This window comes from Ochlerotatus camptorhynchus, unplaced genomic scaffold (assembly GCF_037179485.1).
Source record: "Ochlerotatus camptorhynchus isolate MF236.1 unplaced genomic scaffold, CSIRO-AGI_Acam_v1.1 ptg000324l, whole genome shotgun sequence".
In the NCBI taxonomy this organism is placed as follows: Eukaryota; Metazoa; Arthropoda; class Insecta; order Diptera; family Culicidae; genus Ochlerotatus; species Ochlerotatus camptorhynchus.
The window spans coordinates 5,050,866-5,073,351 of record NW_027040812.1 but is presented as its reverse complement, the minus strand read 5'-3'; the positions used below and the strand labels follow the sequence as shown (position 1 = coordinate 5,073,351).

Sequence of the window (22,486 nt, the reverse complement as noted above, 5' to 3'; positions counted from 1 at the left end):
TCTCGCAAAATGTATTTATTCAGCATTTTTGTTCTTTCTTGTTTGTAAAAGTACATAACTACTTAAAAGTTAAATTCTACTTAATCATTCTCCGAATCGTCATGAACGTTCAACACGGCTCGCTTGAAAGGTGTCCCTTGGAGTAAGGATAGTCCGAACAGTTCCATCACCATCTAACGTCTAGGGAAAGGGGCGTAAGCATCTTTATACAAACCGAGTGTTTAATACAACAAAAATGTATGTGTGGAATCAATTTTGCACTCAACTGCAAGAACGTGTTAAAATACAGCTAAAACTCTACACAGTAAAAGAATAAATATTGCACAGAAATTATTTTAAAAATGTCTCAAATTCGACGAATTTTGGAATTTATTCATATTCAGTACAATCCAGAGGGAAGATCCGTTACTTTGGAGCCAAGATTCGTTTGACTACGGCTATTCTCCCTCAAGAGCGATTCATTTCCAGGATAATGCATCTGCGGATTATTGGTAGACCGTAACTTGAAGTTGTTATTTCCGGTGCTCTGTTTTGCACCTGGAATTACACCATTTGCATTTCCACTTCCATTTGAATGCTGATGAATGAGACGAGCTTTCTGGAACGCATTCGATTTTGCCCTTTGTTCACTGGACATAACGATGTCGATCATAGAATCTACGCCATAAGCACCCATCCGATCAAGATTTTTAGTGACCTTCTTCGCCTCCAATGCAGCGGTGATATCCGGCTTAGGATACTTTCCGGCGCTATTCATATCCGTCATGAAAAATACGCCGTTGAACTGCTGAGCTGGAGGATTTTGTGGGACTTCACGTTCCAGGGACTGAGCACGTAGCATTCGGGATTCTTTGTCTCGCGCATCCATGATCACGTTCAGTATGGCTCGATTTGAATCTTTGGTCAGTGCACGACTTCTGTGTAAGGCTTGTGATTCAGTGGCCGTGTGGATCACATCTGGTCGCGTTGGATCGTGGGGTACTTCTGCAGGGTAAAATGTATCATCGATAAAAGGCTTCTTTTGAGACTTTCCCTGGTCTTCGGGTTCGAAAAAATCCATTTTGTTGTCGTTGTTGACCAGAAGGAGATCATAGCCGGACCCTTCTCCATCCGATGGAGTTGAGATGAGATGCGCCAAGGAACGGGACTTGCGGGGTGGGTGAGGTAGTAGGTTTACAGGTACAATTTCATTTTCTGTGTTAATCTCTAAACTGTAGAGAGTCTTTTCAGGTAGATCATCCATCTGATGATAAAGCACTTCATTCTGATCGGAAATTTCCCGTTCCGCGTCGTTGACGATGTTTTGCAGTTCTTCGATAACATCTTCAATAGTGGCGTTCGTATCATCATCGTTGTTGGTCACTTCGTGCGATTGACCATTGTTTTCCTGATTCAGGGAGATACTGAACTTGTGAGAATGTGAACTTGAGCCATCCTTGGTTGGAAATACACGTGGAGGTTCAGGAGTAGACGACTGACCAGTTTCCGAGCTGCTTATGCCTTCATCATCATTCTCGGAAGTATTTCTCTTAGCCTGTGGTGGAACTTGTCTGGGCAATGCAACCGGCCTTTTCTCCAAGCTGGAACTGTTGGACGCTTCGTGACTTTGTGTACCTTTCAATCGAAGCACTTCTCGTTGTAGCTCCGCACATCGTTCCTGAAGCCGTCTCTCCATAGTAGTCAACACAGTCTTCTCCTCATGCAGAATTTGTACTCTACGTTCGAGAATCACCAACCGACTGCGAACTTGTTCTGCCGATCGCGCCTGACATTGCAGCTGCTCAATATCAATGCGGATGGCGTCCCATCGCTTAACTTCCACCCGAAGCCGCTCCAACCATGGAGATGTTGATGAAATAACTTTACACATCTGCGCTGGATCTAAACCTGCCTGATGAAGTTCTGCCTGTAGATACAGACGAACCTGTACGCTTTCGGCACTTTCCAAAAATGTGTTGACAAATTTCATTCCCACTGCCTGCAGCTCTCCTGAGCCTCCCCCACTGTTCAGCATTCCAACCAGCAGTCTAAATCGTACTGGCTCTGCACATCGGAGACGGAGAGTAGATAAAGCTTCCGATACAGCAGTGTGCCCTTGCTGTTGACTTCGCTGTGTTCCATCGCCGAGAGCAGATTTATCACAAGCTATCGTTAATAGCTGTAAGGCTACGATACGCGACCGAATACCGGTGCCGGTGGCAGCTGCGGCCAATGGAAGCAATCCTATCGGGGTGGTTCCCAATCGAGCACCAGCTTCAGGACTTCTCGTACAGCAAATACTTAAACATTGCCTAAAATGAAAAAAAATAAGGTAGAATTTTGAAAAATTTCAGTTACACTTGAATAACGCTTACAAGCACGCAAGTTCGTCCAATAGGGCACGTCTCTGATAGGACTGATTGGTTCTTGGCATCACACCCGGAGCTGGCATTGTCGTAGTTCCATTCATCGGCATACTCTGGCTGAGCTGAACAGCTCGGAGAACTTCCAACAGTAGGCTGACCCCATCTAACGGGTTGGAGACAAATTCCTGGACAAAGCTGGGAAAGATTGAAGCGGAATAGATAAACAAAAGGAAAGGCGTCGGTTAATTAGTGGCGCTGATGGATTTAGTGTAGTGTCGGCACGTGCGCGCGTACATGGCGATGAGAGAAAAAGTAAGATGTAGATAAGCTAATTATTCGCTCGGTTACCTAATCCTTTCTTTGTGAGCCCATTTCAATGCTCATCGGAGAGCCATCTTCATCGGCAGCGATCAAGCAGGAGGCGGTGTTATAAAATTAATTAGAAAATTGCCCAGACAAGATGATTGAAATGGCGCTCTATATTGCGTTATGAAATTTGCAATCGAAACAAAAAAGCTTTTGAAAGTAACGGGAGATGGTTCGTGCTACGGTATTGATTAAAGGTTTAATGTACCTCGTTAATAATACGCACAATTATCTAAAAAGTAGTCGCTAATTTTTCCAATGGTTGGCTATCTGTTTAAAATCGAACGTTGTATGCTAAATTTAATTCACTTCAATTATAGTTATGAGATGATTGATCATGATCCATTACGCAGTTATAGCATGATACTGTAAGATAGGTTGTAATTTTGTATTGAGGTCTTTAACTTGATTCAATGGAAGTGAGAATTAAAGCCATTTGCAAGAAACGAATGTAGCTAGATTTCAGGAACATTTGTGCTTAAAATATATTATAATAGCTACGTACTTTTCACATGCAAATTTATCATAGACGATTCGATTCTACTCGAATTGCAATGAGCGTCACATACATTAAAAAACCATATATTTTAGGAACGAAAATCAGCACTATTAGGCGCTCAAGAAGTTGTGTTCAGCTCTCACTTTTTTAAGGTACTTGAAATTAGTTGCTCTCGAGAGTCTTATCTTATCTTTTTTTTTTTATTAAAGAGACTTTCAGTCGTTCATCTCTGCGCTCTCGAGAGTTTATTGGTCTGAGGTGTATCAAAGAACTGACGTTAAAAGCGTCGTTACCTCCTTCAATCGTATTCTTAATAGCTCAACCCTACAAAATGTACGGTACGAGGAATCCTAATGGTCCAATGCAAATTTTCGTATCCTGCAGTGCGTCGACGGAGTTCAATTTTTTTTGTATCATACACGCCCATAGAATCTAGCGGAACTTTCCGAGCACTCAAATTCACTAACACGTGGGTCCCTCATAGAATGCGTAAAATTTTCCTTGATTTTCCTGGAAAACTTTTCGAATATGAGGACAATTGAGAGAGGTTACACAAAGTCTTAGTCTTAGTAGTATACTCCTACACTGTGTAACATTTTCGTCGATTTTCCTGACATTCGAATAGATTTTTGAGGAAAAGCGATTTTGAGTCAATTTCATCGGTCATGTAGTCACCTTAACACATTTCTCGAGCAACATTTGAAATGGGCCTATGTCCAAAACGTAAACAAATCGGGGTTTGATACTATTATTTAGCACCGCTTGATAGCTACTAATCGTGTAGGAAAGTTCCGCATAATCGAGAAAAATCATTAAAAATAACTAGTCGTTCAGCGAAATTTTTCAATTCATTTATTTCATTTCATTGGTAGGCCTAGTGACGAAGAAGAGCCGATGATTGCAAATTTTCAAACCAAAGCAAGGCCCTACTGCTAGAGCCAGGGCCGATAATTTGTTTCAAATTTATTTGACGTTGCGAAAAGACTTAGCAAAGGGCATACCATTTCTGATGACAAGCACAACGGCTTAACAAAAAGGGTCTATTCATTGAAAGATTCACAAAAATGCTTATTAATTTATGAAATTAAATTGTTATCGCTTTTCATATATTTTTGACAGCTATTCACATATTTTGGATGTTGTATACTGAGATGCAGTTACTTTTGTTATTGTGAACAATATAAATGCCTAAAATACTTAAATTTTCTTAAATATGAATTGATTAGTGGTGGAAAAAGTTAAAATTAATTTTCTGGATTGTTTACGTTTTGGACGAAGGTACATTTAAAATATTAATCTAGAAAAAAAATTGGATTTCCAGTGATTTATGTTGTTGCAGCAGATTGCTGCCAAAGACGTTTGTTTTAAAGCTGTGCGCCGGTCATTTCATCAGCGGTGGCGGCGTTGAAGCTGTTTTGACCTCGGCGGCGGCAGTGACGGTCCCAACAAACAATTTTAGCTGCCGCTTAGCTTAAAGGGCGAACACGAAATTATTGCGACACCGAAAATGTCATGCCAATTTTCTTATAATGTTTAGAATCAAACCAAAATTTTAGGGTAGTTTTATACATATATTTACTTCAAAAATCAAAAGAAAAGTTAATCGATGGAGCCTTGAGTGTAAAATTGAACGCATTTTCGCTTGATGCCCTCCATCAAAGTCTTTACAGTGTCATCCGGTACCAGTTTCTCAGTTTTTTTTTCCATTTTCTTAACATGTCCTTCTCGTCTTTGACTGTCTTCTTGCTCTTTCCGAAGTTCCCGCTTCATTATTGCCCAGTACTGCTCCACCGGGCGCAGCTCCGGACAGTCTGGCGGATTCATGTCCTTTGGAACAAAATGGACAGAATTGGCCTCATACCACTCCAGGACACTTTTAGAATAGTGGCATGATGCCAAATCTGGCCAAAATAGCGGAGCTTCGTCATGCTGCTGCAAGAACGGCAAAAGGCGCTTCTCGAGGCGCTCAGATTGGTAGATCTCGTCATTTACTGTGCCCTTTGTCACGAAAGGCTCACTCCTCAGTCCGCAAGAGCAGATGGCCTGCCAAATGAGATATTTGGAGGCGAACTTCGACATTTTCTTCTTCTTAAATTTGTCGTCCACATCGAACTTGCTCTTGCCGATGAAAAACTCCAACCCCGGAATTTGCTTAAAATCGGCTTTTATATACGTTTCGCGTTCCATCACACAGCAGCCATATTTTGTCAGCATCTTCTCGTAGAGCTTCCGTGCCCGAGTTTTAGCCGTCGATTGTTGCCGCTCATCACGGTTTGGGAAGTTCTGTACCTTGTATGTATGTAGTCCAGCTCTCTTCTTTGCATTCTGGACGTAGCTCTGCGACATGCCGATCTTTTTAGCCAAATCACGGCTTGAGACGTTGGGATTTTCTTTAATCATCCGCTTCACCTTTCCCTCCGTCTTTTTGTTCTCCGGTCCCGGTTTTCTTCCAGCTCCTTTGCCGTGGTCCAACGTCAACCACTCCTGGAACCGCTTCAACACTCTGGAGACGGTTGAATGGTGAATGTTCAACATTTTTCCCACTGCCGGTGCGACAGGTCAGGAAATTCCAGGTGTTTGGAAAGAATTTGTTCTCTCAACTCGCGTTGGTTCACCTTCATTTTCGTTGAATCGAAAAACACGACTTCGAGTTTGACAGCATGTACACAATACACATCAATGAGAAAGTGTGCAAAATTTGGTTGATTTTTACCCAATGGTAAAAAAGTTATGCCCTGTTGAATGTGTCGCAATAATTTCGTGTTCGCCCTTTATACAGGCAAAAATTAGCTGCATAAGGCAAATTTTGGCTGTACCTATAAGCTAATCTGCAGCTGAAATTGTTTGTTGGGGTGTGCATCGGGGTATCACTTGGCCGTAAATATATCGCATTCTCACAATTTGACCAACGTTGACCTTACTTTTGATTTGTTTTTGTTATTTGATATGGATTTTGATTTAAGACAAGTCATTTCTCTGTGAAAATTTGAAACATGTGCTGGAGTGGCCATTTGGTCCTGTTCATTAGATATAACTACAATTGGTCGTTTTTTTTTTTAATTCTTCAGAATATACCTGGCAAAGTGTGGTATGATATAGGGCAAGAGTGCATTGGTGGATTTGAGATCACTCACTCATGAAAAAGGGGTACAAGTTGCAGCAATGTTTACTAATCATGAACACAAAATGTTCATGAGTAATGAATAATGAACATTTAATGTTCCTGATTAGTAAACATTGCCCGAAACTTGTGCCACTCTTACTTGAGTCTATGTTGAATTGGAAATTCAAGCGTTGATGAACCTCAACAAACGTACATGGCGAATGAGAACGACTAAAATTTGAGTTTAGTTAACTCATAAATCACATAAAGGGCAGGAACTCAGCGATGAATGAATTTGCCTCATGTTTTTCCAAGTTTTTCCAGGTTTGTCCAGGATAAGCTTCCCGAATATGACAAAAAAGATTATATTCACCCAGTATATTGGTATTACTCCTAGACTGAGTAAAATTATCGTCAATTTTCCTCATTTTCCGGCAGATTTTTATGGCTTTCCACAGGAAGCCATGAGGTAAATCTAATCATCGCTTAGTTCCTGCACTTTTTGCAATTATGAGTGAACTAAACTCCAATTTGAGTCGTTCTCACTCGCCGTGTATATCCGTCGATAGATAATGAACTCATTAGTCCATTTCACTCGTACGAGACAGCGATGATCTTCAAAACAAACACAATTCATCTACACGGTCAGAAAAAAGTACCCAGATTTTTCCCTTCTAATGTTGTCAAAATCAGAGGAGCAAAACCATCCAACAGGGGTGCACTATAGTGCCGAAATGAGTGAAAATAACTTAATTATGAGTGCTTTTTTCTTACCGTGTACACTTGGCTAACGCTTCAAGTTAGTCAGTGCGTTTGATGGTAAATGATAAAAGCAGGCATTCTCCAGAACCAATCAAATCATGATTGATGATAATGGAATAACAATGACTGGTAAGGTGTTCTTTTCACTGTGACATTTAAATCGCATTTCTTTTATTGAAAAACGGAGGAAGTATACATTAATCATTCAGCCTAGCTAAAACTAGCGATACAATCAAACTTGGGCGAGTCAAGACATACTTTTCAAGAAAGAAAACTTCTGATGAATGACCCATTTGTTTTCCGGCAAATTCGATTATGATTCCCCGATTTCATGCTGCGAATAGTGTGGTTTAAAATCTGTGAACCTGTGAAGTTCTTTGTATCTCCAGTTGCGATGGAACCTCTGGGTTGACGCGAGCGATGCCTCTCCTTTGACGAATCATGCATGACAAGATGTTAATGGCTGGATGTCTGTCAAAACTATAGTTTTTATGTTTCTAAAATTATCAACCAATAAAATTGTTTAAATTGAATCAATGTATAAATTGATAATCATAATTATTGGTACGCTTAATGTCATATGCTAGATGTATTGAACGTAACCGATAGAATTGAGTACGATGATGGTATGATATAGGTTAAAACTAATACTAATAAACATGAAACCCTTCCAGTTTGCCCTGGAGAAGGCTTCCAAAACAGCCGTTGGGCAGTTAAAAACCTATCGTTTGAACTAACCAGATTGTTTAATCGAAACTCGTAGAAATTACCATCTAACAGTCGAAAAAAAACCAAGTAGGGTTAATTACCCCATTTTCGGCCTATTAAGCACAACCCGCACTTAGTCTTTCTTAATCTAGCGCAGTTTACCACCAAACGGAATGTTATTGTTACTGATGGATTCAAAATTTATTTAACTTTCCGTATGTACCGTAAGATTTGATAAAGAGAAGCTAATCGTTGAGATATTGTCAAAAGCCTAACACTGCTTCTTGACGCCAAACTCGGCCTACGGATTCTAAACTCTCTAGGAAACGCCATTGAAACGCCAATGAATTTACTTCAGCCTGTCGGATGAAGATAAAAAGTGATTCGGTTGGAGCGCTTCTTTTGTTTTTGGAAATAATGGGTGCAAACCTTCATATCACGCGTTCTCATTGACTTTGTTCCGTAGCTTTTAAACAAAAGTATCGTACCAAATGCACAATTGACTTGTTAACTCTGAAATTAAGGATTTATTTGAAGTTTTCTGCTCGATAGGCCCAAAATGGGCGATTAGGGCGAAGTAGTTCTCTACCCTATAACCACAATATGGCTTCTATACTAAACAGCTTCTTTAAGCTGATTGACATAAATACGGCCACGAAACACTCAATCTGTTCAATAAGAATAAACTGAGGAACAAGAAACTGTGCAACATGACCGAAAGGAAGGGAAATTCTTATTAGGAAAATAGGAATTTTTCCAGCTCATATCGTTAACTCTATGAAGTGTTTTTTCCCGCTACTAGAAGAGCAAAGTCCGTACATGAGCAAACTGCACAGAATCATGGAAAAAATCAGAATAGCTTTGTTAAACGTTGAAATTAGCCACACGTACCACAAGTTCAAATGTTTCAAGCAGGAAACTACTCAAATTCGAACAGTCTGAGAAGAAGGGTTGCTTCCGACATCGTGGATAGGTTTATAGAGACCCAAAATCAAGTCATACGATGTTTGTACGCCGTAACAAGAAGCAAAGACGAATGCCAAGTTTCAACGCCCACTGGACGGCCCGACAGGTTAACACCAACAATGAACGCGAAAGCAACGTCCATAGATGTGCCAGAAGATGTACAGGTGCTGGTGAGCCTGGGCCCAAAATTCTCGCACTCCCTGTTCAATATGGACCAGATACCTATGTACTATCTACTAGCAGATGTCAAATCGATACTCGCAACGACAACGACAAAGCAACGCAGGACAGTAGCAGGAGACAGAAACGTCCAACACTGCGTAACGCGGTATGTAAATGACCGTAAAAATTCATTCATAACGTTATGTCAACATGTGACCGCCACTACGAGGAGGTTCCTTTCCGAGAACAAAGATGTTTGCTTACTCGAATCGGACAAGGGAAAATGATGGTTATGATGTAAAAAACTACGACCGGAGGATGCTGACCCTACTCGAAAGTGATACGTACAAGGTGATGCCCAGGGATCCCATGGCAAGCGGCCACCGACACACAAACACGATAGTGGCACGTCTGAACAACCTAAAACCGATAGATGCGCGCAGCAAGTACCGACAGCAATACACAACATCAGCGTGCAAGCACACAAGCCGGATTTGCCACTACGACTCGTAGTGCCCAACATTACAGCACCTACATACCAATTGTCAAAGTTTCTGGCGGATATCCTCCAGAGAGCCACCCACAGTGAGTACAACATCAAGGACAGCTTTGAGTTTGCTAATTACATCCGTAAAATAACGCTACCGGAGGGATACGTTCCAGTTACTTTCGGTGTTGTCTTCTTATTCACTAATATCCCACAAATATTGGTCTCTCACGATCTAATAATGGGCCGGGACACGGCACACAACAAATATCAGTTAGTGACGAGTAGAACAGCTTCTTTCGTTTTCGAGACTTTGTGATGAACGCCTTGCTGAGCAACATAGAATGTCAGCTTCCGTTTGAAGTACCTGTCCTGCAAAAATTTGTGGACGACCTCACCATTGCGCTACCAGCAGACAAGATCGATTGAACCCTAAACATCTTCCACGCTTAAAATCTATACATCCAGTTCACCAAAGAGGATGACAACGGACATGAAAATTAATGTTGCAGTCAACTTGATCCATAGAGTGAGTAGCTTAAACAAAAATCGAACACTCAAATAGCAAAAAAGGTCATCTCTGATGTCTGGCGACTATACAGCGAAAATCATAAATCGACTGATAAAGGGGATGAAAACAACACAACCAACAATCCAGCAAGCAGATGCAACTGAACACGATACTAAAATATCGCCTTCTGTCAACCAATGTTCGAGCAACATCGTCCAAACGCCAAACAGCATCGCCCAGGTACCACCAGGACAACCGCCACCATCCAACGCCGATCGTCCAGTAACACCGTCCAATCACCAAACATCACCATTCAGGAACCAACAACAGTGGAAAGCGTCATTTAACGCTTACTACCGTAAATTCCAGGCCTCACACCGAACATCAGAAGAATCCTAAAAGGTGAATTTCCGAACGTAAACATTGCAGCCAAAACCATCAACACAACAGCAAAAATCTTCGGCAACAATAAGGACCCGGTTGAACCACTGCAACAGTCAATCGTCATCTACCAAATTCCTTGTGATGGATGCCCGATGGCATACCTAGCTATGACAAAAATTATCTACAAAAGAGACTATACGGACACCCAACAGATATCAACAAATATATCAGTTTGGTAAACACCGGCATCAACGATACAGCACAACTAATGAACATTGTAGGTGGACACACTGCTCGAATCGAACATACCATCAGAAACAAACATATCTATTAGACTGATGCAAAATTATAACGGCGCCGGTGGTGTAGTGCTAAGCGTGATTACCTCTCACCCCAGCAGGCCTGGGTTCAATCCCAGTTGGCGCCGCCGGGATGTTCTGAGGCATAACATCTCTAATCACGCCTTCCTTCGGATGGGAAGTAAAGCCGTTGGTCCCCGGTTCATGAGTTGATGGGTCGATAGGTAGGGTCCAGGTGTGGGAGCTGCCTTCCTGGCACGTCGGTAGCATTGGTGCTCAGCACGGAAAACAAGATCGACGGAAAAAACAAACCAAAGGAAAAAAAAAAAATACTGATGCAAAATTTGAAATTTTCGCTCACATTGCTTAAACGGTTCCAAATTGAGTCCTGCTTAGCCTCCCAAAATTTGAACTACTTTAGTAAGAAACTGATTTGGCACAAACCATTTCAAGTTTACTTGGGAATTTCTATGGGAAAAGTTATGTTTTTGTTCATATCTATCAAACAATTCACCACATCACTATGCTTTTAAAAATGATAGCAGTGATTGTAGCAAATTCAGCTACAACTTTGTTGAAAACCACTTTTCAATCAAATGTAAGGAACAAAAGTTATTAATGATTCAAGTCACTGATGTCTTATGATTATGCTCATTCAACTGTTCAGCAGGCAACATTGGTGTTTCTGGTGCGAAGAATAGAGCACAAATATCATGGCTACTATGTCACACTGCAGAATACAGTGTTGCCCACAGAACAGCTGCTTGATCATGCCATAAGATTATCAATCTCTTAAACAATTAATAACAATTTAATTTGACATTTGGCTGAAAAACGATATTGCGCAAAATTGTAGCTTAGAAAATTTACCGTAAGAATAGTTATAGAAATTTTCGAAAAAGCAATATGGAAAATGGGTAGAAGACAATGAACAAAAAGTTTGGTTTTCCCATAGTAATTTCCATATAAACTTCGAATAGTTTGTGCCAAGTCAGCTTCTTACCAAATGAGTTTAAATTTTGAGAGGCTAATCAGGACCTGATTTGAAACCGTTTGAGCACTGCACAGTGGTCCAGAATGCAGATTTAGGTGGAATGATATGTTTTGAGCCTGAAATTGAAACTTTAGACTAAAAGTCTATTGTACAAAGTTGTTCCTTATAGTTATGACCTCATTTTTTGACAATAAATTCTAGGGTGGTTCCAATTATCATTAAAATCAAAAATCTAACTTTTTTGTTTGAATAAATTAAGGTATACATTCTTGAGCAAAGTTATAGCTGAGCTAATTTCAAGCAACTTTGTTGGAGATAACTTTTTTGTATCTCTTAAATTGGCCGATTTAGAGCTATTTTCTTGAATTGAGTTGGTTTTTTTTTTTTTTTTTTTTTTTCTTTATTATAGAGATTTTTAGCCTGAGGCTAGTTCATCTCTTGAATTGAATTGAGTTGGGGTGGCTCTTAAAAAAACAGTTTTTTTGCTCTAATTTTCTTAATTCGAATTTCTCAGCAAAGGGGTCTTCAGATAACTTTTAGATCTTAAGAAGGCGCAAATTTTTGCTGCACAAAGCTTGTCAATATCTTTCGCCGATCAAGAGTTATTGACGTTTTTATACTAAAAATATGCACTTTTCAAATGTTATTATCTCTGTTTGGGGCAAAAAAAAATTTTTTTTTTGCAGCATTTGAAAGGGCGTATGTTATTCGCAATAATATGAAAAAAATTGGAGGTATGTTATTTTTTTAACTCGTATAAAATCAATTTGAATTTATTGATATTTTTTACTATATTTGAGTATATCTTTTTTATTAGAAGAGATACAGGCAACAAATCCAGCTATACAACATTCGTCTGAAAGAGTTTTAAAAGTCTCTAGAAGATGACTTTCATGATAAATTTCAAATAAAAAAGTTATTGGCAAAAGATGGATTTCATAGGACCACTCTAATGACAAATTTATATAAAATTTGCTAGTACATTTGTTTCAATATTTGGACATTTAGTGTCTTCGAAGAAGTTTTTGTTCTTAAAAATTCCCTTCTTTTGGTGTTTGCAAACGTCAGGGTGATCCTCAAATTAGGGAATTTATTATTTGAAAATTCTCATGAAAGTTATCTTCTAGAGACTTTTAAAACAAATGTTTTATACCTGAATTTGTTGCCTGTATCTCTTCTAATAAAAAAGATATACTCAAATATAGTAAAAAATATGAATAAATTCAAATTGATTTTATACGAGTTTAAAAAATAACATACCTCCAATTTTTTCATATTATTGAGAATAACATACGCCCTTTTAAATGCTGTAAACAAACTTTTTTTTTGTTTGCCCCAACCAGAGATATTAACATTTGAAAAGTGCATATTTTTAGTATACAAACGTCAATAACTCTTGATCGGCGAAAGACATTGACAAGCTTTGTGCTGCAAAAATTTGCGCCTTCTTAAGATCTAAAAGTTATCTGAAGACCTCTTTGCTGAGAAATTCGAAATAAGAAAAAATAGAGCAAAAAAACTGTTTTTTTAAGAGCCACCCCAACTCAATTCAAGAAAATAGCTCTAAATCGTCCAATTTAAGAGATACAAAAAAGTTATCTCCAACAAAGTTGCTTTAAATTAGCTCAGCTATAACTTTGCCGAAAAATGTATACCTTAATTTATTAAAACAAAAAAAGTTAGATTTTTGATTTTAATGATAATAGGAACCACCCTAAAATTCATTGTCATAAAAATGAGGGCCTAACTATAAGGAACAACTTTGTACAATAGACTTTTAGTCTAAAGTTCCAATTTCAGGCTCAAAACATATCATTCCACCTAAATCTGCATTCTGTACCACTGTGCACTGTGGAGCGAAAATTTCAAATTTTGCATCAGTCTAATATCTATACAGAGCTGGTAAAAGGGCCTATCTGCTTTTATCGATTCTCTTCATCGACTTTCTCTTTTGATAGCCACGGCTAAGCAAACAGTTTTCTAGCTATTTTTGCCACATAACATGATAAAGGAGGTTTTTATCTATCATCCAAATCGTCAAATACAGCAGGGAATGTAGTAGCAGCTGAGTTATTAACGAAAGAGAAAGTCGATGAAGAGATTTGATCAAAGAAGATAACCCTTTTTTCCAGCTATGTATAGATATGTTCGATCGAAGCAAAGTAAAGATCGTTGATAGAACGTATAAAACGACTAATCTACCAATACTGGAGATGTACCATATAGCGAACACGATTAATATAGTTAACCGCAGGACCGATATAGATAGCCTTAGTAACACATATGCAGGCATTTTACACACAATCAAAAATCATAATACACACAACAATAACAAAAGGCACTTGAATCTGATAACACGAATTCGAACACTTAACAGATTGTATAACGATAATGAGCCAAATCGTCGACAAATGATTCACACACATAATTTACCATTTAGAATGTACAGTTATAGAGTTTCCGTGGCCAGTGCGGGCCAGGAATGCAATCTAGCGGAGCAAAGTTAATAACTCCGAAACGAAGCATTTTCGAAACTTGGCGTCTTGAAAAGTTTCTCATCATAATAAGAACCATCTATTGACATAAACAAATAGTTCAAAACTCTTCCGCAAAGATGGCGCCACAATCTAACTTCTTTCTCTAACGTTTTGGATACTTGATGTCTTCGGCAAAGTTGTTTATCTTGACAAAATAAACAACTCTTTTGCAAACGTAAAATTTCCACAGCCTACTGGTTACTGGAGTGCAATGCATTTAAACAATATATTTGAAATTTAAACACCTATTTTCACTTTTTTGTGTAATTCCATATAACTCGAAAGCAGTAGGCTGTGGAATTTTGACGGCTTCAGATGAATTGTTCATTTTATTAACCTTGTCTAAGACGTTAAGTCGTCAAAACGCCATTTCAATCTTTTCAATTGGCCATTTCAATGCAATAAAAAAGTTATAGAAAAAAAAAAAACATAGTCCACTAAAATGATGATATCTCAAATACCTAACTATACCTCTCTAAAATTTTGATATTTTGATTATCGAGTATTGCTTAATTTTTGCTGAAAATATCTGGTTGTGATTTTTAGCGCTTTGGGAGATATTAAATTCAAAAATTGTTGTTTAATTCGTTTTTTATCACAATATCTTTAAAATATGAAGCTTAAGCCAGTGTGTTTCTCACACAAGTTCTTTATTTGATACATTTGTACAAGAGAAAAATATAACATTATATGTAAGCAAAAAAACTGAACCAGAAGAAAAAAAAAACATACTTTCGCAATTTTTTTCTTTAACTCTATAAAACTTGGAGCCTGTTGGAGGCTGTTAAAATTTTACGTCTACAAAGTACTGTTTATTTTGTCAAGATAACCAACCTTGTCTCCAAAATGTCAGAGAAAGAAGTTAGATTGTGGCGCTATATTTGCGGAAGAGTTTTGAACTATTTGTTTATGTCAATAGAGTTTTGAACTATTTGTTTATGTCAATATTATAAAGAGAAACTTTATCGACGACAGCAAGTCGCGAAAATGCTTCGTTTCGGAGTTAATAATTTTGATCATTGAACTTAACCGATAGAACTAAGTACGATGATTGTTTGATATACGTTAAAACTAATGCTAATAAACATGCCAAAAACAGCCGAAACGTTGGTCAGTAGAAATTACCATCGAAGTATAATCTGTATTAATCAATTCAATAGCTTGTATTTTGTCTTGCAATAAATTTTCTTTTAATTCGCATGAAACAAAAAAAAAAATAATTCGAGTATGTAGATGAAAATTCCATTATTGAGAGCAATTTAGTCTCCTGGTTTCACAGTAGACCGTGCTCTTTATTTTGCTACTGAGAATTACTTATGAAAGTATATTTGAATAATGGGATAACCAACATAGTGCAATTCAGATACTCAAGCAGTCCATCTCTATTCAACACCATGTATCAACCTAATCAAGCTCATCACGAGGGATAATTAATTAAATGTTATTATTACTTTTCCCACGAGGTTGACGAGGCTTAAATACGATTTGAATATCAAAAACTACCCACTTAAAACGAACGCAGCACATTCTGTTCCATTCCAGTTCGGCAAGCAATCTCAGTTTAGATTTTAATACCCATTATATAATCACACCACATAACGACATGAACAATACCAGCCAGTACGCCAAGCGTAAGTACTCTTCATTTGTTGCATTTCATCTTCAACGCTCCCTTGTGCGCTTTTGGCATCTATCTCCTGTGTGATGAAGCATTATTTCAGCCTTTCAAGATCTATATCTGCGTGATTGACCATTATGAAGCGTTACCAACCCAAATACAACCTGACTAACCGACAACATGATGGTAGGGTGGCGATGATGCCAATTCGCATCGTGTTCCATAAAGCGCCCGTGACGATGAGTTTGTACAAAACGAGACCTCTCAACGACAACGGCAACGGTGGGTAAAATGTCGAAAAAGTTGATTTCCTGCTCGCCCGAGCTGCGAAAATAGTAATACTCTGCGAGCGATCTTTAATCATAATCGCATCGTATAAAGTAAGCTAATTGCTTCATTTTTTTTTCTGGTTGCTGAACGGTGGCTTGGCCTGCGAGAGCGTGCGGCTATGAGTTAGGGTCACTGCTGGTGGAAAATATGGTTTCACACGCGGTGATGAGCGAAAAGTGATGGAGATTAAATCGATATGCATAACGATGGCCTTTGTTTACTTTATTTTTTTTAGTGAAAAAAGAAAAGAAAAGTGAGCTAATCTATCGGTGTACTGTTAACGAAAAATAAGAAACTATTGGTATAACTATAAAAAGTTGATTTAATCGATTTGATGCTGACGTTTTTCCAAATGTACAAACATTATAAATTATGTTTAGAGTTTTTTTTTTATTATTAACCTCACCTGGGGAACTGCTTTCGAATTATAACGCTGGTGTTATTGAGTTAAGAATCACTCACAAACCCACTAAGGTTACTGCAAAAAGTAAACTTTCATTTGCATCACCGGTAGGTCACCAACTTTCTCCAATCTGATCGGAGCTACCGATTTCATTAGTTTATATTGTTTTATGACTGTCGAAAAAAAGAGTAATTTCTGGAACACGAGCCATCAAGGAGGAGAGGTGGGTTTGCGCTTTAATTTACCTTTGAATGCTCATGGCGAAAGGGTAATTCAAATCAACCATTGGCGTACCCGTATGGTAGATTGGATAAAGTTATTCTTCCTGGGATTTCAAGAGCTCATCCGCAGAAACGGTCATAGGGTTACGGTATGTAATGTGGGTCTAGTCCTTTCATTCGGCCTATCACGCAAATAAATAATTAATTAAGGAATATTACACAAAAAATAAGGAAAATATTGATCACTGATGGTTGATAAATGTGTACCACACACAAATCAATTTATATCACAACATTTCAATACATTTTCAGCTCTCGTAAGTAATAAAACTGGTTGAGAATATCACAATGTTCGGAGTTTTTAGCCGCCATGACTTATAAGGTTAAGATGGGAAGGTTGACTGACGATCATCAAATGGCCTGATTATGGCATTTATTGATTGGAATTACCTGATAATACACACTAGACGTAAAACTTACAGTTGCTGTTTGAATATTTTATGTTTATTTTAATTGTTTAACAACGTTTTCACAAGTAAAACATGGACCCAACTTTAGGGACACATTTCTTTTCTATGTTCCTAACTATGGCCCATGAAATTCATTTGACAGCATATAGCAATAAGAGTAACGTCAACAATGTTGTTTTGCATTTGGATGATAAGGAACGAACAGGAAGGGAGATTTTTTCTGCCAAACCTGTATAATGAACATCACAATGTTCTGATTTAGATATTCTGCGGTCAAAAGACGATAAGCGAAATTTTTAATTTTTAATTTTTAAATTGAGTGATTTAATGTAGTTTTCGTAAAATTTTCTCTAAGAAATGTTTTGAGGAATGAAGAGCATTAAGTTAACAGTGATAGTGATAAAAAAAAAATACATCAGAAAACGTTACCAAGAGCGTTTTTTTGAGGATCAAACAAGATAGGACGAAGTTGCATCCATAAATAGACCCAATTTGGGGACAATAGACCCATATTACATACATTTCCCTCGTGAGTTATTGTCTTAAAAAAAGTAAGTTTTTCAACTTTTCGTGGTTTCTGATAGCAAACGACATGATAAGCATATCTAAGCATACCATTTAGCAGTAGAATATCGTTTGCAGGTAAATTCATTGATGAGTTATGATTAAAAACGTAATCGATGGCTGCATATTAGACCGAGGTTAGGGACGTATACCCTATGTACAAAACGATAATCATTAACCAATTTCACCCAAAGGCGCCTCTTACTTCGCTACGCTGATGATGATGACAGTGATGGTACCCAGTCAATAATTTAGCGCTATTGGTGAAATTAGTGCTAATGGATCCCATGTGCGTTTTGCAATGGGAGAAAGTGATTTTTGTTTTAGCTTGTTGAGGAACATTACCTGGGAAATGAAGCACGCAAATCTGCTCTCAATTTAGTGAGCAAATCGGTTACCGAGCCGAACTGACGCAATGTCATTTCGCTGTCCATTTCCGGTGGTGCTGGAATTGGTGATCTGTGGGAGAAATTTTGAGGGTATGTAGCAGATACTTTGAACCTGGCAGATGAATTATAAAATTACCTATATTCGGAATTTTTGTGAGGCAACGTATGAGACCGGCTGTCAGCGAGTTGTTGCTGTTTTTCTTCACCGGGGGTTGTGTCGTAGATCGATTTGAAGTTCCCATTGGTACCACGGCGGCCGTACTTCTTAAGCGAGATTACATAGTCCTCTGGGTTGAACACGGGTGGCCGCTGATTCTCTTGCTGTCGAAGGAATAGACAAGAAATCTTGATTTTAAAATGGTGCGCTTTGTTGAAGATGGATTACTGCTACAGTACTGGGCACATTAATGCTCATCGTGATTTTTTTGTCACTCCCCAACAAGAGCTGTAACTTTTTTGTTGGTGATTTTCTGAAGTGCTGGTTGATCAAATATTCAAGGTTTATCGGAATTATTTTCAGCCTGATGGATTGAATCAGCATGTTGTTGGAGTAAATTTAGTAAAATGCTTCTTAAATGGTCACCATTTATCGAATTGTTATTTCTTGAAGCACAATAAACCAAATCAGCTTTTTTTATTTCTAGGCATCAAATTATACTTTCAATTGGCTCAACATTTACTGAATTCCATTCATGAGAAAAATAGTTGCTACAGTTTAATATGGAAAAACGCAAACTTTACCGCAACAATCGAGAACAACCCTTTTTTGGTTCCATTTGGAGTCCCAAACAACTGTGCAAAATTTGGGGACGATTAGTTGTAACTCGGCTTTCCGCATTGCGTTTGAAATTTGTATGGAAATTAGTATGGGAAAACCAACTTTTTTGCATTTTTATCCCTAGAGACCACAATTTTGCATGAATATAGTCCAGGAAGTGCCTAACAACTTTGCCAAAGAAAGTACGGTGCTAAAATGTATAAAAAAAAAGAAGATATAGCTATTCAAATATTTATGGTTTGAATTAAACACCAAAAATCCCTTTTTCTGCCAACACTGCCGGTGTACCAATTGAAGTCAGATTCCAACTGAAATAATATCGGAGTTTCTTATCTTACCGATTTGGTATGTTCAGATGAATTATTCAAATACAATTGCTCTATCTCATATGTGTAGTTGGAGAGGGGGGGGGGTAATAATACACCCCATCCCTCTCACTCATATCAATAGTTTCAGTTTGAAATAACTTCGGAGTTTCTTATTTTATCGATTTGGTATGTTCAGGATGAATTATTCAACAACATTTGCTTAATCTCGTAAGCGTTGTTAGACAGCGGGGTGGGGGGAGAGGGAAGGGTTTACTGTATGCAGTTTTTAAAACGAAAATTTTTGTAGTGTAAATATTTAATATCCACTTGTCGGTTCATTTGCTACTGAGGAGATGTTGTATGAATTATTAGCAGCTGGGATATTTTAAATTTCTATACAAAGCTTTTATTTGAAATATTAAACTGTCATTCATTTCGAAATTTCGACCGGCTTCATGAAAAAACCGACAAACGAGTGGAGTAATGATACAGATTATTTCAATGCGATACAACGAGTTGCTTCCTTCTTGGTTGTCGACGATATGGCTGAATGAGGGGTGAAGCTAATATCTGACTTATCAAGAAATCCACCCGAGACCTAATTCAACAGCAATATTTGTATCAAAGTATAGAACATCATCGAAAAGAGTACCCTGAGAAATCCTTGAATATATTAAAATCAAATATAATCATTACAATCCAATGCATGACATTTGTGTGAATATATCAGACATTGTATATTGCACCAAAAGAGAATGGTAGTACTCGCTTTACAACTGCTCTTATGATATTAAGCAAATGTTTTTGAATAACCCATCCGAACAACTCGAGAGATGGGAACTCCGAAGTTATTTTAGTCTTTATCTTTACTTTCATTGATATACGTGAGGGCCGCCCGAAAGCATACAGTTAGCCCCCCATATTTAACTACGCCTATTAAATGGAGCACATGTTTTTGAATACATCTGAACATACCAACTTTACAAGACCAGAAACACCGAAGTTATTGCAGTTTGAAGCCCTACCTCCATTTATATGGGTGACGGGGGCGGGGTATAGTTAGGCCCCCTCATCTCTTAATATGCCTATGAAATTGAAAAAATGTTTTTGAATAGTTCATCTGAACATACCAAATCGATAAGATAAGAAACTCCAAAGTTATTTCATTTTGAAACTTTACTTCTATTGATATGAGTGAGCCCCCGCCCCCCCATCACCCCTCCGGCTACGCATATGGGATAGATTTATTGCTTTTGAATATTTCATCTGAACATACCAAAACGTTAAAATAATTAACTTCGATTTTGGAGTTTGACTTTCATTGGTACACCGGCAGTGTTGGCAGAAAAAGGGATTTTTGGCATTTAATTCGGAACATTGATCTTTGAACAGCTATAACTTTTTTTAGGAGCATTCTAGCATAATACATTTTTGAACAAGTTTTTAGTTGGGCTATACTTAACCGTATTTAGATGTGTGGTTTGTGCAAAATTGTGGTCCCTAGTAATAAAGATGCAAAAAAGTAGGTTTTCCCATACTAATTTCCATACAAATTTCAAATGCAATGCGGAAAGCCGGGTTACAACCAATCGTCCCTAAATTTTGCACAGTTGTTTGGGACCCCAAATGGAACCAAAAAAACATTGTTCTGAAAAAATCATCATACCCATCCTTATGGTCAACGAATCATTTAAGAATTCAAGATAACGACTTACATTTAAAAAAAAAATCACGTGTAACAATTGAAAAGGTCCTATCAGCTTTAGTGAACAAAACTTGTAACAAGACTTGTAATGCCCACTTCTTGCAAACTGAAGTTTACATACGCCAACCAAGAACATTATCGGAAAGGGGAAGATTACCTCTACCAGATGGTGTTGTTGGTTTGCAAAAACGTGTTTTGATTCACGCGAAAGGGTTATTTCAAGATTTTTTGCAAAAGCTGTTTCAAATGTTACGCGAGGAATAGCGTCAAACACACTACAATATGAGTATTATTAGAACTTTAAAATGAAAAACTAAAAGAGGTGAATTGCAAAATTAGCCTATTTTGTTAAAGGTAATGTTTTTACCTTTTAAATTAATAAAGATGCAGCTATATATTTTGAATCATTGTGCTTCAAGAAATAGCAATCGAATACCACCAAGCTCAAAACAATACCGATAAATCTTGGATACCAGCAGAAAAAAAATCCTGCCCAAAGTCGTTGGAATATTCTGAGGCAATCTATCATCTTTGCATTGTGGTCCAAAAAGGCAAAATATGGAACTTCTTTCCTATAGTCTGACCTTCTCGTTATAACCATAAAGTGTCTTCAGAAGATTTGTAACAAAAATTAGTCAAGTCTTATTGCTGATTGGATCTTAAACTGGACTGCCCCAAACATGCAAAAATTGTGATAAAAGAGCACGTCTCCGTCAAATAGTTTGGGTATCTTCACTTATTCCTTGCATCATAAGGAATAAGTGCACTCAAGACGATTAGACGGATTAACCTCTTACTTTTTAATAAGTGAAATTGTGCTTATTTGGAGTAAAATGTGCAATACCCAAACAAAACACATGTTCTATAACAGTTTATATAATATTTGTATGACTGTTTGTGGTTGTATAAAGCCTGGAACTCGCAAAAATTGGTCGACAACAAAAATCGTTTCTTTCAGTCAAAATTCATAGCACGAGAATCTTCTTATTTTTATTTTGGTAATTCAATTCATATATTTAAAGGAAAAAAAAATGGTCGTTTATTCTTTTGGTTTTTCAAATTCGAACTGCCATGCCTTTCATTTAACCCCTTCCATTAAATTTTGCACAGTGGTCTTATCGACCTTATTCGCGGCCGAACGCCAGTTAGATTTAAACTGCTGCTCGTTTTCCATGGATTTATTAGTTTTTGTTTTTAGATTCCGTTTGACCAAGGCCCAATACCGTTCAATAAGGCGGAGTTCTGGGCTATTGGGAGGGTTGTGGTCTTTGGGTACACAACCACGTTGTTCGCATCGTACCACTCGATTGCCTTTTCCCATAATGTCAGCTCGTCAAGTTCGGCCAGAACAGCACAGGTCTATTATGTTGCTTTAGGAATGGTAGCAGGCGCTTTTTCAGGCACTCCAGGACGTAGATCTCTTGATTGATGGTTCCCGTAATAATGAAAATGCCGCTTTCTAGACCACACGTGCATATGGCCTGCCAGACGAGATACTTTTTCGGGAACTTCGATAGTTCGATGGTTTTGAAAATTTCAGCCACCTTCCCTTTTCCTGATGTGGTATAAAACTTCTG

The 22,486-nt window shown here is 38.0% G+C and overlaps 1 protein-coding gene across 3 annotated transcripts in view; it reads right to left on the bottom strand.

Moving 5' to 3' along the window:
• The window catches only part of mwh (multiple wing hairs), a 357,850-nt gene continuing 335,364 nt past the window's right edge, over positions 1-22,486 (bottom strand). For all 3 annotated transcript variants that reach the window (XM_065229917.1, XM_065229919.1, XM_065229918.1), the window contains 4 exons: positions 18,255-18,439; positions 18,075-18,188; positions 2,355-2,540; positions 1-2,291 (listed from right to left, as the gene is read on the bottom strand). In XM_065229917.1, coding sequence (XP_065085989.1) covers positions 380-2,291; positions 2,355-2,540; positions 18,075-18,188; positions 18,255-18,439 — 2,397 coding nt within the window. In that variant the 3' untranslated portion in view covers positions 1-379. The remainder of the gene's footprint in view (positions 2,292-2,354; positions 2,541-18,074; positions 18,189-18,254; positions 18,440-22,486) is intronic.